Source organism: Carcharodon carcharias, chromosome 20 (assembly GCF_017639515.1).
Source record: "Carcharodon carcharias isolate sCarCar2 chromosome 20, sCarCar2.pri, whole genome shotgun sequence".
Classification (NCBI taxonomy): Eukaryota; Metazoa; Chordata; class Chondrichthyes; order Lamniformes; family Lamnidae; genus Carcharodon; species Carcharodon carcharias.
Window position 1 is genome coordinate 41,268,111 of NC_054486.1, and position 16,911 is coordinate 41,285,021.

General features: G+C 38.6%; 1 protein-coding gene across 4 annotated transcripts in view; it reads left to right on the forward strand.

The window, feature by feature from the left end:
* nubpl (nucleotide binding protein-like) overlaps positions 1 to 16,911 on the forward strand; it is a 70,822-nt gene that overhangs the window by 19,044 nt on the left and 34,867 nt on the right. For all 4 annotated transcript variants that reach the window (XM_041213825.1, XM_041213826.1, XM_041213827.1 and 1 more), the window contains one exon: positions 9,024 to 9,108. In XM_041213825.1, coding sequence (XP_041069759.1) covers positions 9,024 to 9,108 — 85 coding nt within the window. The remainder of the gene's footprint in view (positions 1 to 9,023; positions 9,109 to 16,911) is intronic.

Sequence of the window (16,911 nt, forward strand, 5' to 3'; positions counted from 1 at the left end):
GCTTGGGTAGATGTGGCAAATCAAGAGGTAAATTTAAGGCAGGAGACCATAATAGTAATATGGAAAATGAGGGCCATAGAATAGCAGGAAGGGACAGAAACTTAAAACCTAAGAATGCACCAATAGTCAGGACTAGATGTTACAAAGATAACAAAAAGACAAAATGAAAGTCTCTGTACCTGAATGCATGTAGCATTCATAACAAAGTAAACGAATTGATAGTGCATATTGAAGTCAATAACTATGATCTGTTAGCCATTACGGAGACATGGCTGCAGGATGACAAGGGTTGGGTCCTAAATATTGAGGGGTATGAGACATTGAAGAAGAATAGGAAGCTGGGTAAAAGTGGAGGGGTAGCACTGTTGAGCAAGGATGGCATTTGTGCAACAGTTAGAGATCACCATGGATCAGGACATCAGGAGATCATGTAGAATCAGTTTGGGTGGAGATGAGGAATATTGGGGAAAGAAGTCTCTAGAGGGAGTGGCCTACATGCTCCCTAACAGTAACCACAATTTAGGACAAAGTATATAATATTGGGTGTTTGTGATAAAGGGGTGGCAATAATAATGGGTGATTTTAATCTACATATAAGTTAGAAAAATCAAATTGGCAGTAGTAGCCTGGGTGAGGCGATCAAAGATTGCTGTCAAGATAGATTTTTAGAGCAGCACATTCTGGAACCAAACAGAGAGCAGGTTATATTAGACTTGGTATTGTGTAATGTGACAGGATTAATTAATGACCTCAGTAAAATCAGCCTGAGGCAGCAGCAACCTCCATATGATTGAATTTTACAACCAGTTTCAAAGGGAAGAAGAGTGGGTCTAAGACTAGTATTTTAAACTTAAATGTGGGCATGAAAGTTGAGCTAGCTGAAGTGAACTAGGATATTAGGCTAGAGGATAGATCAACAGAGAAACACCAGCAAACATTTAAGGGGATATTTCCGAATACTCAGAATAAATATATTCTTACTATAAAGAAAAATCCTAAAAGAAGGACCCACCATCTGTGGTTAACTGAAGTTAAAGAAAGCATCACACTTGAGGGAAAAGCATATCACTGCGCAAAGATGAGTGGCAGGTCAGATGATTGGTCAGAATATAAAGAATGGTAGAGAATGTTTAAAAGGTTAATCAGAAGAGAGAAATTAGAGCATGAGAGAAAGCTAGATAGAAATGTAAAAACAGATAGCAAAAATTTCTAAAGGTATTTAAAAAGGAAAAGAGCAAGTAAAGTGAGTGTTGGTCCTCCAGAGAGTGACAATGGGGAGTTAATAGTGGATAATAGGAAATGGCAGATGAAGTGAACAAATATTTTGCTTCTGTCTATATAAGATGCAAAAACATTCCAATAATAGCTGTAAATCAGGAGGTAGAAGGAGAGAGGAACTAGGTGAAATTACAATCACTAGAGTAGCCTTGCAGAGCAAACTGATAGAATTGCAGGCTGACAAGTCTCCGGGTCCTAATGGACTTCATCCCAGGGTCTTAAAAGACCAAATGTGGTAGTAGATGCGTCGATGTTAATTTTCCAAAATTCGCTAGTTTCAATCAGACTAGAAAGTAGCAAATATAACCCCACTGTTCAAAAAAGGAGGGAGGCACATAACAGCAAACTACAGGCCAGTTAACTTGATGTCTGTCATGGGGAAGGTGTTGGAATCGATCATTAAGGAAGTCATAACTGGGCACTTAGAGAAACTCAAGGTAATTGGGAAGAGTTAGCATGGTTTTGTGAAAAGGAAATCATGTTTAACTAATTCATTGGAGTTCTTTGAAGGAGTAACATGCGCTGTGGCTAAAGGGGAGCCTGTAGATTTACTGTACTTGAATTTCCAGAAGGTATTTGATAAGGTGCCACACCAAAGGTTATTGTGGAAAATAAAAGCTCATGGGATAGAGGGTAACATATTAGCATGGAAAGAAGATTGGCTAGCTGGCAAAAAACGGAGTAGACGTAATGAGTCTTTTTCTGATTGGCAGGATATGACGCGAAGAGTCCCGCAGGGACTTGCGCTGGGTCTTAAACTTCTTACAATTTATATCCATGACTTAGATAAGGGGAGTGAAGGCATGATGGCTAAATTTGCAGATGACACAAAAATAGTTAGGAAAGTAAGCTGTGAAGAGGACATAAGTAGGTTGCAGACAGATATAGATAGGTTGAGCTAGTGGGCAAAAATATGGCAAATAGAGTATAATGTGGGAAAGTGTGAAGTTGCTTATTTCGACTGGAAGAAAAAAGCAGAGTATTACTTAAACGGAGAACAGCTGCAGAATTCTGAGGTGCAGAGGGATCTAGGTGCTCTAGTGCATGAGTTACAAAAAGTATGCAGGTACAGCAAGTAATTAAGAAGGCTAATGGAATGTTATCCTTTATTATGAGAGGAATCAAACTTAAAAGTAAGTTTGATATGCTTCAGTTATATGGTGCATGTGAGACCACATCTCAAGTATTGTGTGCAGTTTTGGACTCCTTATTTAAGGAAGGATGTAAATGCATTGGAGTTAGCTCAGGAGGTTTACGAGATTGATACTTGGAGTGAGTGCGTTGTCTAATGAGCAAAGGCTAGACAGACTGGGATTGTTTTCTCTGGAGTTCAGTTGAGTAAGGGGTGATATGATTGAAATATGTAAGATTCTGAATGGTATTGATAAGGTGGATGTGGAAAGGATGTTCCTTTTGTAGGTGAGTCCAGAACTAGGTGACACTGTTTTAAAATTAGGAGTTGCCATTTTAGGACAGAGATGAAAAATTTTTTTCTCAGGGTTGTGTGACTTTGGAACTCCCTGCCTCAGAAGGCGGTGGAATCGGGATCATTGAATATTCTTAAGACAGAGGTGGGTAGATTCTTGTCAGGCAAGGCAATCTAAAGTTATTGGGGGTCGATGGAAATGTGGAATTTGAAACACACAGATGAGCCATGATCTTAATGAATTTCATATGTTTGTATGTTGTGGATGTTACGGGTGTCCTAGACAACCACATGTGCAGGAAGTGTCATCAGCTGCAGAAACTTGAGCACTAGGTTTTGGAGTGTGAACGGCGGCTGGAGTCACTGTGGCACATTTGCGAAGTTGAGAGCTACGTGGCTAGCACGGTCTGAGGTGGCCGCATGGCAATTTAGGAGCCTGGAGGCAGAAAGGGAATGGGTGACCGCCAGTTAGCCCAGGAGTGCCCCCTGGAGTCCTGCTCATCAATTGGTTTGCCACTTTGATTACTGGTGAGAGGGTTGGTTTCTCAGACGAGTGCCGTCAGAGCCATGTTTGTGGCACCACAGGTGGCTCTGCTGTACAGGATGGGTGGAAGAAGAAAGGAAGAACAGTAGGTAATAGGGAATTTGTTAGGGGAGCAAACAGGCATTTCTGTGGCTGTAGTTATGACTTCAGGTTGGTATGTTGCCTCCCTGGTACCAGGGTCAAGGATGTCATGGAATGGCTGCAGGACATTCTTCTGGGAGAGGGTGATCAGCCAGAGGTAATGGTTCATGTTGATACCAATGACTTAGGTGAGAAAAAGAATGAGGCCCTGAAAGCAGATTTTAGGGAGCTAGGGAGGAGATTGAAAAGCAGGACTGCTAAAGCAGTTATCTTGGGATTACTCCCAGTCTCATGTGCAAATGAGTATTGAAATGGGAGAATTGAGTGATGGAACAAGTGGCTAGAAAGCTGATGTAGGAGGGAGGAGATCAGACTTCTGGGGCTTGGGACCGGTTCTAGGTAAGATAGGACCTGTATAAGCAGGATGGTCTACACCTGAACGGGGTTGGGCAAATATCCTCACAGGAAGATTTACTAGTGCTGTTGGGGCAGAGGGGATGTTTAAACTAGGTTGGCAGGGAGATGGGAACCTGAGGACAAACTCAGAGCAGGGAACAGGAGTTGGAAAATTAGGGAGTGACTCTGAGAAACAGAAGCAGCACAGGATTAGTGTACAGCACAGGAATTTGGCAGTGTTAAGAGGCATATATGTAAATGTAAGGAGTATTGTAAATAAAGCTGATGAGCTGACGGCATAGTTGGACACAAGGCCATAACGGAAACTTGGCTTAGAAGAGGGGCAAAAATGGCAGGTATAGAGTTTTCAGTCATGATAGAGAGGGAAGTAAAAAAAAAAAAGTGGGGGTGTACCATTATTGGTTAAAGAATCAATTACAGCTGTGAGGGAGGATGATACACTAAATGAGCCATCAAATATGGGTTGAGCTCAGAAATAAAAAAGGGGCGGCCACCTTGCTAGGAGTGTACTATAGAGCCTCAAATACTGGAAAGGAGTTAGTAGAGCAAATATGCAGACACATTTTTGAGTGCAAAAACAATAGGGCAGTGACTTCAACTATCCGAATATCATCTGGGATATGAGCAGTGTGAAGGGCACAGAGGGCACAAAATTCTTGAACTGCATTCAAGAGAACTTTTTCAGCCAGCATGTAACAAGCCCATCGAGAGGGGACACAATTCTCGATTTAGTGTTTGGAAATGAAGCTGGGCAAGTGGATGAAGTAGCAGTAGGAGTCCAGTTTGGAGATAGTGATCATAATACAGTTACATTTAGCATCAATATGGGAAAGGACTAAAATAGAATAGGAGTAAAAGTTCTAAATTGGGGGAGAACAAATTTTACAAAGTTGAGATGTGAGCAGGTGAAAGTGGACTGGTTATAGCTACTGGAAGGGAAAACTGTCAAATCAGTGGAAGGCATTCAAAAGTGAGACTCTATGGGCACAGTGTAGACATGTTCCCACAGAGGAAAAGGATGGTACTGTCAAATCTAGAGCCCCTTGGTCATCCAGAAGCATACAGGGGAAGATAAAACAGAAAAAGAAAGCTTATGATGGTCACAAAAAGCTTATTACTGCAGAAAGCTCTAGTGAGGGTTGCAAAATGATCCTCAGAGCATCCACTATTTCATCCTTAGCTTCCTTCAACAGCCTAGGATACAATCCATCCAGCCCTGGCGATTTATCCACCTTCAAGGATGCCAGTCCCTCCAGTACTTCGTCTCTCACTATGCTTATTTTATCTAATATTTCACACTCCTCCTCATTAACTAGAATGTCTGCATCATCCTTCTCCACAGTGAAGACAGAGACAAAGTACTCATTGAGAGCTATAAAAACAAAAAAACTGCGGATGCTGGAAATCCAAAGCAAAAACAGAATTACCTGGAAAAACTCAGCAGGTCTGGCAGCATCGGCGGAGAAGAAAAGAGTTGACGTTTCGAGTCCTCATGACCCTTCGACAGAACTTGAGTTCGAGTCCAAGAAAGAGTTGAAATATAAGCTGATTTAAGGTGTTGGGGGGTGGGGGGAGAGAGAGAGAGAGAGAGAAGTGGAGGGGGGTGGTGTGGTTGTAGGCAAAAGCAGTGATAGAAGCAGATCGTCAAAAGATGTCATAAACAACAGGACAAAAGAACACAGGTGTTAAAGTTGGTGATATTATCTAAACAAATGTGCTAATTAAGAATGGATGGTAGGGCATTCAAGGTATAGCTCTAGTGGGGGTGGGGGGAGCATAAAAAATTTAAAATATTTAAAAATAATGGAAATAGGTGGGAAAAGAAAATCTATATAATTTATTGGAAAAAAACAAAAGGAATGGGGAAACAGAAATGGCTCTCATTGAGAGCCATGCCTCACATCTTTAGCGTAAACACACAAGTTACCACATACATCTCCGATAGGCCCTACCCTTTCCTTAGTTAGTCTCTTGCTCTTAATGTACTCTCTTCAATTATTTTTTCATATGTAATTTCTATACTCCTCTGAGGCCAGCAAATTATAGGCCGGTCAGTCTGACTTCGGTGGTGGGCAACTTACTGGAATTAATTCTGAGAGACAGGATTAACTGTCACTTAGAAACACATGGATCAGAGGACATTGTTTTGTTGGAGGAAGATTGTGCCTCACGTACTTAGTCAAATTTTTTATGGAAATAATGGAGGATTGATGATGGTAATGCAGTGAATGTTGTCTACATGGATTTTAGTAAGGCATTTGACAAGGTCCCACATGGTAGACTGGTCAGAAAAGTGAGATCCCATGGGACACAGGAAGGTGGCGAGTTGGATTCAAAATTGGCTCAGTGACAGGAAACAAAAGATAATAATTGATGGATATTTTTGCAAATGGAAAGTGATTTCCAGTGGCGTTCCACAGGACTCAGTGTTGGGCCCTTTGCTGGTTGTTGTATATATTAATGATTTGGACATAAATGTGGGAGGTATGATTGGGAAATTTGCAGATGACACCAAAATTGACCATGTAGTTGATAGTGAAGAGAATAGCTGTTCTCTCCAGAATGATATCAATGATTTGGCTGAATAGGTGGAGAAGTATCCAGTGGAATTCAATCTGGAAAAGTGAGTGGTAATGCATTTGGGGAGGGCAAACAAAACAAGGGAATACTCAATAAACGGGAGGATATTGAGAGGGGTTGAGAGTGAGGAACATTGGAATGCATGTCCACAGGTCCCCGAAGGTGGCAGGACAGGTGGACAAGGTAGTAAAGAATGCATTTGGAATGGTTTCCTTTATTGGAGGAGATATTGAATACAAAAGCAGGGATGTAATGCTGGAATTTTGTGTACAGTTCTGGTCACCCCATTGCAGGAAGGACATAATTGCTCTGGAGAGAGTACAGAGGAGATTTACAAGAATGTTGCCGAGGCATGAAAATTGCAGCCATGAGGAGAGGTTGGGTAGGCTAGAATTGTTTTCCTCAGAACAGCAGAGGCTGAGGGGTGACCTAATTGAGGTGTACAAAATTAAGGGCCTAGATAGAATAGACAAAAAAGACCTGTTTCCTGCAGCTGAAGGGTCAGTTACCATGAGGTATAGATTTAAGGTGATTGGGAGAAAGATTAGAGGGGACATGAGGAAAAACTTGTTCGCCCAGAGAGTGCTGGACGTCTGGAGTTTACTGCCTGAATTGATGGTTGAGGCTGAAACACTCAACTCATTAAAAGGTACCTGGATCTGCACCTGAAGTGCTGTAACCTGCAAGGCTAGCTTTTTTTTTTCTCTATTTTGGTTGATGCAGACACGAAGGGCCGAATGGACTCTGCGCTGTAACTTTTCGATGGTTCCAAAGTTTGCTTTATTTTGCTGATCTGGGTTACATGATGGACGTGTTATGCTCTTCCACTTGAATCTTGAAGTGAATGTTTTTAGCACAATATACATTTGTTGTTCATGATACAACTGAGCATTTTGTAAGATCATTGCTATATTGTAGAAACATTGCCCGTGTTGTTTTACTGTATGCTATACGGAGCCAGAAGAAATCTGGCATTGCTGACCAGAACCCATCATAATGCTTGTTGGTAGTTGGTAGTCCAAGACAGAATGGCCTGAGTTTTGTGGCAAGAATGTGGCTTTCAGTGCTCGCCCACTAAACAAAGGTTAGGGCTCACCCATTTAAGTGTAATTGAATTTTTAATGGTGTGATAAATCTTAATTATTGCAAACAACCTCACTGGCATTGAAAATCTTATTTTTTGATGTGTGTAATCTCATTTCTTATTTTAATTATTGGAAATTATTAAAAATAAATTTTAAAACTTTTTTTCTTTGTCTCTTAGCTGTCTCAATTCCACTTTTCTTTCCTCTCGCTTTGCTTTCCGTGCATGATTTTACATTGAATTAATTACTCTTAAACCTCCTAGATGCTGTGTGCCTCACTAAGGATTTTTCAGTCTGCTTGAAGAAGCACCTTAAGCTTGGCTTAATCACACAGGTCTCTGGTCACCTGGGGAGTGCACCAAACTGCTTTTACTATCTGATAACTGGAAATCGCAGAATAAAAACCCACAAATTTCATAGAAAAGTGTAAGCTGCTGAATACAAAGTCCAGACCAACATTATCTAATTGGAAAGGTAGAACTTTTCCACCTGAATTGATGAGAAATAACACATCACTTGAAATATTTATTGGGCTTATGCTTAAGATGATTCATACAGTTTTTTTCAGCAGTTCTACTGAGCATTAATTGTTGGATATTTGATCACATCCTGTAATTAAAAGTTGTGGCACTCAAATGTCAATATTTTGTTATGCTTTGTCTCAACTGGATTGAAAGCCAATGCTGGCTATAATTTGCAGTATGTATAAGGTTTTTTCTTTTCAGTAAAGGAACCTTTCTCTTTGCTAGTTGTCCTGTTTTAAAAATCAGACCATTGTAAAATGTTAACAATTTCATATCTTAACATTTTACAAGTTTATTCAGGCCTTTTGCAGTAGTGAAATAGTGATTACTGTGCACAATTTGCTTTCAAGTGCGATACAGTATGTAATCAGTTTACTTGAACTAAAATTCAGTTTTGTTTGTAATGCATAAAAATTATACTGTAGTATATAGGTGGGTGTAGTGTCAGTGTTATATATGCTTGCAATTGTACAATTAGTGTGATACAAAAAGTTCAATTTGCTTTTTCCTCTCCATGAGGGTTGCTTGCCACTACCCACCACTTGCCCTGTTCTCGGCAAGACTGGTGGGAGGGAGATGGGGGGCAGGCCATCTTTAAGTTAAAAGCTTTCGCAATGTATTTCCTGGTCAGAGTTCAACTGAATTGAATTTGATGGGGTGAAAATGTAATACTTGTTGTTTCTCTCTAACTTCATGGGTTTGAAGAGAAAGTTGCATAATTGATATGAATAAGACTTTTTTATATCTGTTTTCATAATATTGCTAATTGAGATGAGATGAGAAAAATAGAGTCTACAAAGCTCATAAACAGAAAATTCTGCAAATGGGCAACGGTAAACACCTGAAAGAAGGAAAAATTAAACAATTTGGGCATGACACCATTAGAACTAAAGGTATTTAATGTACTTGCTGTTTTATTTGTAACCCTGATTTGAGGGTGACATTTTGGGCTAAGCTGTTCTTTTGAAGAATTAAATGTTTGCATTGTTGCAAAGCTGCTTTCAGTTGTGTTAGAATGTAAGGCTGAATATATGCAACAATATTGCCCTGAATTGTATAGTAAATTGGTTCATTTTTTTCTGATTAAGGTTGTGGGGCTGCTGGATGCAGATGTGTATGGTCCGTCTATACCACGTATGATGAATTTAAGAGGAAACCCAGAGTTAACAGACAGTAAGTTTCTTAACTTGAGGTGTTATAAATTAAGGTTGCACTAAGTTCTATGGAGTATTGACAAAAGAAAGTTAGACAAAATTTAAGAAACTGACATATTTCACACAAATCCTGATGGGTCTTGCTGAATTCTGTGAATGTTATTGAAAATTATAGAAATAGCAAAAGTAAGTTAGAAACTACCACGTAGGTTTCACGGTAGTACTTGGAAGTTGGAATTACTATGTTGATAAGTAATACGTTGAGGTCAGCAAGGGTTTTGCTGACTTGTTTTCTGCATGGGCATGCTGTAAGGATATCTTTATTGGGTTTGTTTTTTATTTTATAACATAAAACAACTTTAGTTTTGAGGTTTAATTTACCTCTTAGTGGGATATCTTTCTGTTGTTTGGATGGCATTGGCTTGTCCTTCAACACGCCACTCCTTTAATGAATCCTTACTTTGTGAGTAGTGTGCAGATGAGGCAAACGGAAAAGATTTGACAATAGATGTGCAGAGCATTGAACTTATTCAACCATGTCTAAGGAAGCAATTGCTTTTTCTTCCAGTAGCTTGCTGGAGTCTATTGTTACTCTTCAAGCTTGAAGAGAGCTACTCAAATGGTGTCTGTGGTTCGCATCACTGAGCAGTTCTTAATATAATAGTAGCAGACTTGCATATTTGGTCCAGGCAAAATGATGAGCTTTAAAAATTGAGAACTTGATAGCATTGAGTTGAAGCATACTTCTTGGGTTTGAATCCAACCTAAATTGATAGAATAGATTAAATAAAATAAGTTAAACAGTTTTAGTTTCGTGTTATGACGTGGTAGACCAAAGCTACGAGGGAAACTTGGCCATGCTATCACAACAGTTTTGCAATTTGAATTTATTTTGAGATGCATGCACTGAATTCAGAAGTAATAAGTTCACTTAGACTTTTGGAGATTTAAAAAAAAATTTAAATATTGATTAATAAAATAAAAGATGTCAAACGCATACTTAAGATTACAGTTACAACTATAATAATTCCTAAAATTCTGAATTAACCTGACGACCAGCTACACCCTCTTTCGGGCAACAATCCAAAAATAGATTTTAGATTTTAAACAGATACAGCAAATTAACACAATACCATGGACAGTGGAATTCCAAATGGCTTTTCTCCAGCTTCAGTTTTGGTAGACAGTAGACTTATGCACAAATACTGGAAGCCTCATTAAGGCTATTTCACACACTTCTGTTAGATCACATGGCCATCTTCTATTGTTTCTTGTGTCACTGTATCTTCCTCATTAATATAAAAACTTTCATGTTGCTACTATTTATTGTCAGTAACATTTGGGAAAAATAAACACATTACTTAGCCTTGCTTATCTGGCCCATTGTAAACAGACTAAGATCCCATTGAAATCCAGATCTCCCTTCGTTTATCTAAAAATGCAAATTCCCTTCACACCTTACATTCTAAACCAGCATCCACGTTTAATGTCAAGCATCTAGCTTCTTTTCATGAGTTAAAGCTTGCAGTCTACTTGACTCCAAATGTAATTAAATCACACACAGACAGACCCAACTATACTTACCCCAATAATCCTTCTTCATAATAAACCAGAGAAATTTTATGAAAATTATTATACTTTCATGACACCTCCATCCTCATGAGAAAATGAACCATCATAATTTAAAAAGACAGCTTCATTTTCTTAACCCCTCTTACACTAACTACTATGCTTATCTATATACCTACATTATTAGGTTACATGATGCAGAAAATTAACATGACTATATATAAATCCTTGGTATCAACAGAAGTCAGTTCAGTCCAGTGCCAACGTTTTAAATGTTCAATTTCTCTTTGAGCATTAAACTCTAGACAATGCATCTGCTTCAGACTTTCTCAGCCAGCCACACGTATAATCCGTAGATTTAATGGTTGCAGTAATAAACTCCATCTGAATAGCCTTGCACACCGGTCTCCAAATCTGTCCAGAAATTTTAAAGGATTGTGGTCTGTATAAACAATTGTTTCTAACAAATTGTTTGCAACTTGAACCTCATTGCTGCAACGCTATCACCAGACACAGAGCCTCCTTCTCAATCATTGAATATTTTCTCTGTTATACATTCAACTTTCATGAAAAATACCCTATCGGTTTTTCAATTCCAGTTTCTTCATCTTGCAATAGTACGGCCCCAATGCTGACATCACTCGCGTCAATGGCTAACTTAAATTGATTGGCATAATTGGATTCTGCCAAAATTGGTGTTGTAGCCAATACAGTTTTCAAACTATCACATATCTTCTGACATCACTATGTCCATTGAAACTTCTTGTTTTTCAATAGTTCAGTCAATGGAGCAACCACACTGCTAAAATTTGATACAAATTTCCTTTAAATCCACACATGCCCAGAAATCTCAAAATGTTTCATTTAGTGTAGACACGGGGAAATCCTCGATGTATTTGACTTTCACATCTCTCACAGCCACCTTATCATGTGCAATGGTATCGCCTAGATATGTAACTTGTGCTTTTGCAAATTCACTTTTAGCCAAGTTCATCACCAAATTAGCTTCTTGTAGTCGATTAAATAATACTTCCAGATGTTATAAATGCTCCTCCCAAGTTTAACTGAAAACTATCAAGTCGCCAATATAAACAGCACAATTGCTCAGTTCTGCAATTACTTTGTCAGCCTTTGAAATGTTGCTGGTGCATTTTTCATACCAAATGGCATGACTTTAAGCTGATATCGTCCATCTGGCATTACAAAAGCCGCTATCTCATTTGCTCTCTCCAGTAAAGGCACTTGCCAATATCCTCTCAGCAAGTCAACCTTTGTGATAAACTTTGATTGTCCACCTTCTCAATGCAATATTCCAACCGTGGTATAGGATAGAAATAGGATAGGAATTCGCTTTTGTCACTGTTCACATTTCGCTAGTCCACACACAGTCCTTGTGTCCAGCTCCTGTACCATCACAATAGGCAAGCTCCAGTTACTGCAACTAGACTCAAAGATATTTTGAAGCAGGAAATCAGTTTTTTTCTGTACTTGTGATAACTTTTCTGGGCTTAATCTATAAGGATGTTGCCTTATTGAAGATGAATCTTCTACACTCGTGTAGCTAAATTTGCCCTCCCCAGCTTATTCCCACAAATAACTTTGTGTGACTGCAGTAACTTCTCCAAATCACTTTGACACTTGCCTGGAAGGTAACTCAATATTACATTTAAAGTACCCCATCATTATCCAGTTTGATTCGAGGAAAATCAATTTCAGAATCCTTCATTTCTACCTCTTTCTCCTTAACCACCACAACTAATACCTCCTTTTGTCCTCTTCTTTGTCAAAGTACTTTTTAAGCATGACACACCATCTGCTTCTTGCTTCTATCTGGAGTATTTATTAAATAATTTACTTCACTCAGTTTCTTTTCAATCCTGTAAGGGCCACTAAACCGTGCCTTTAACGAATCACTCAGTACTGGTAACAAACTAGCACTTTTTCCCCAGCAACAAAACTACGAGCTGTAGCTTTCCTGTCTGCCATCACTTTCGTCATTGTTGTGATATCTTTAAATGTTCCCTAGCTAACTCACATGGTCTGTTCAGTCTTTCTCTGAAGCTTGATACTAACCTAGTAGAGTAGCTTTTGAATTTTGACCCACTAATTTCTCATGAATCAATTTCAGTGGTCCCCTTACCTCATGACCATAGACTAATTCAAAAGGACTAAATCCAGTCGATGCACGAGGAGTATCCCTAATAGCAAATAACAAGAATGGAATTCCCCTATCCCAATCCTGTGGATAGTCCTATAGAGGACTATACACCCTCATCATGGTTTTTAAACTTTAATGCCTTCTTTCCAAAGCCCCTTATGATTCAGGATGGTAAGCTGGTAACTTAAACTGTTTTTTCCCCAAACTGTTCATTACTTCCTTAAACAGCTGTGACATGAAATTTGAACCATGGTCAGATTATATTTCTTTTGGTAAACCATATCTTGTTTAAAGATTTAGGCAACTCTTTCACAATTCTCTTTGTTGTAATATTTCTCAATATTGCTTCATAAAACCTTGTAGATGCATCTATTATTGGCAGCAAGTACTGATTTCCACTTTTAGTCTCAGGAGTCCCACACAATCAATCATGACCCTCGTAAAAGGTTCATCAAATGCTTGAATTGGAATTAAAGGTGCTGGCTTAATCACTGCTTGTGGTTTCCCTATCACCTGATACGCGTGACATGTTCTACAGAATTTGACTACATCTCTCTGCAATCCAGGCCAATAAAAATGTTGTTGTATTTTTGCCTGTGTCTTTCTAATTCCTAAATGTCCCCCTATTGGAATTTCATGAGATATTCTTAGTATCTCATTTCTATATCCAGATGTTATAACAATCTGATGCACTTCCATCCACTTTTCTTCTACTGAAACTTGATACGGTCGCCACTTCCTCATTAACACATTATCCTTAAGGTAATAACATTCTGGAATATATTCTGTCTCTGTTTGAGTAAGCTGTCTGATATAACTTCCTCTTCTTCCTGTTTCAACCTGTGAGCTAATGATCTCTTTACCACACAATCTGGTAACAATCCAGGATGCTCTTTCTGCAACAGTTCTGTTGAAAACATCTCCACAGACTTCTCAACTACCGTAGGTATCACCCACATTTGTGACCCAGCTATATCATTACTTAAAATAAATTGAAACCCCGCAATGGGCAGTTTTTCCACTACTCCAACAATCACCTCACCTGTTTTTCACTTATTCTTTAAATTTACTTCCCATTATGGAATAGGTTTAGTATCTCTATGAACCCCACTTATTATCACCTGTTCCTGCAATATATTCGTGGATCCTTTTGCTGTAGCTCTACCAACTGCCTTGAACTAAACACTTCAGCTGTATTCTCTTCCATTCTTTCTTCCTGAACAATCTTATTAAAGATTGTATCAGCTAATTGAACTTGAACACCTTTCCCCTGCCTTTTAACTTCCTCTTAAGGATTGACTTGCCCTAATATCTTTACCTGCTCCACCCTGTACACATGGAAATACTTCTCTGTCACATACAAAACCTTTAAACATTTCCGCAACCTGCTCCTCAGAGCTCCCTTGGGTAAATTGTGAACACATTCCTACTTCTTATCACTGCTTTACCTTTGCCTTACACAAACCACGGTTTTTTCCTGTGCCTGGACCTCAGAACCCACAGTACTTTTATTTCCAGAACTTTTCTGCATTTCAATTATTGTAACAGATTTTCCCTGTAATTTCCAAAGACTTGATCCGCCCAACTTTATTGCAATGAAAACACCTCAATTTTCGAGTGTCACTTCTACCCTCAGCACCTTCGTTTTTAGTCTGAGAAAAATCTTCTTGGGAATTTCCACCTACTCCTCTAACCTGACTTATCTAGCTTCCTTTCACCTTTCCACTTTCCATCCTTCTCTAATTTATAAGGGTAATGGAAAAAAGGTTTAGATCTATGAACAAACTCATAATCATCAGCTATCTCTGCCACTTGTCTTACCGCTTGAACCCTCTGTTCTTCCACATGAGTTCTAACTACAGAAGGAATTGAATCTTTGAATTCTTCTGAAAGATTTATTTCTCTGAGAGCTGCATATGCTGTCTCTACCTTTAATGCCCATATCCACTGTCCAAAATTACTTTGTTTTACTCTCTCAAACTCAATATAAGTTTGCCCAGGCTGTTTCCTTATATTCCTAAATTACTGCCTGTAAGCCTCAGGAACCAACTTGATGTGCTCAAAATAGTCTTTTTTACCACATCATAATCTGACAGTGAAGCATAAATCTCATGAGCTCTACCCACCAACCTAGACTGTAAAAGCAATGTCCAGTTTTCTTGTGGCCATTTCATCTGTTTAGCTATCTTCTCAAATTAAATAAAGAACACTCCACGTCTCTTTTTTCTCAAACTTCGGAAGAGCTTGCACAAATTTAAACATCTCTCCACTGGATTTTAGGTTGAAGGTTTCTTTCCTAATCAGAACCTTCCTCAGCATCTGAGGTCTTGTTTTTTTTAAAGGTTTTTAAGATGGTACTCTTTCCTTCTCCCTCACTCCCATTGCTAACTTTTCCCTTTGGAGGTCAAGTTTTCGCATTTCCATTTCTCTTTGAAATACTCTTTCTTTTTCTCTGCCCTTTTTGTCTGCCCTTTTTCTGCTGCCTCTAGTTGAAGTTTTTTCATTTCTGTTGCTTGTTGATATTCAAGCTTCTTCCATTTGTAAGTGAAGTCTCACTACCTCCAGCTGTGACTCACGAGTGTCAAATATCACTTCCAACTTCAAATGCTGTGCTATCTCTCCACCTGTGTCTGCTTTATTTGCCCCTACAGGTAACCTCAACTGCAGCTTATCTGGCAATTCTGTTAACTTACCCTTTAGATACTTTTTGTAATTCAGAGTTATATCTTCATTTTCCAAAAAAGGTTTCAGCCATGGATACATACATTTTGGAAGTCTCAATTCTTTAAAATACCTCACACCAACTCCTGAATTCAAAGTGCTCCTCGTACTCGTAACCTTAAAATTCACCAACTCCAAAACAATTGAGGAATTTCAAATATCCTGCAAAGAGTCCCATTTTGTTATGATGTGGCAAGTGGTGTGTGCTAGGTGGACCAAATCCATGAGGGAAGCTTGGTTGTGCTATCACAACAGTTTTGCAATTTGTATTTATTTCGAGATGCATGCACTGAATTCAGAAGTAATAAGTCCACCAAGACTTTTGAAGATTTAAAAATAAATAAATTAAAATATTGATTAATAAAATAAAATATGGCAAACACATAAGACTACAGTTACAACTATAATAATTCCTAATTCACCTGACTCTCAGCTGCACCCCCTTTCAGGCAACAGTCCAAAAATAGATTTTAGATTTTAAACAGATACATTAAATTAACACAATACCATGGGCAATGGAATTCCAAATGGCTTTTCTCCAGCTTCAATTTCGGTAGACAGCAGACTTATGCACAAATACTGGAGGCTTCATTAAGGCTATTTCATATACTTCTGTTAGATCTCACATGGCCTTCTGACACAATCTCATTCTCCTTCATATAAGTTTTTCTCCTTTTACTATGTAAATTCTATTATTTCATATGTCTTTGAAATCTTTCTTCCTCACAATATAAAAACTTTCATGTTGCTGCTATTTGTTGTCAGTAACCTTTGGGAAAAATAAACACTTCCTTAGCCATGCGTATCTGGCCAGTTGTAAACAGACTGAGATTTCTTTGAAATCCAAATCTCTCTTCATTCATCTAAAAATGCAAATTCCCATCACGCCTTACATGCTAAGTCAGCATCCATGTTTACTCATTAGCGTGTTAAGCACCTAGCTTCTTTTGATGTGTTAAAGCTTACAGTCTATTTGACTCCAAATATAATTAAATCACACACAGACCCAACTATACTTACTTACTATAAACCTACTTCACAATAAACCAGAAAAATATTATGAAAATTATTATACTTTGATGACACTTGTTTTAAGCTACTAAAGGACCAGAGTACAAAAGTTCCCCTAATCAACACGCATTAGTCATATTTATAAGGTTCTGGTGATAAATTTTCAAATTTGAACTGCAACCTGTCTGGTTCAATCAGGCTCTTTAGGGAAGGAACCTGCTAACCTTTCCCTGCTTGACCTATGTGTGATATTGAACCCTCAACAATGTAATTGCTTCTTAACTGCCCTCTGAAATAGCCTAGCAATCTGTTACATCAAAACTCTACAAAGGAGTCAAATAAGAATAAAACCACTTGGCTCCA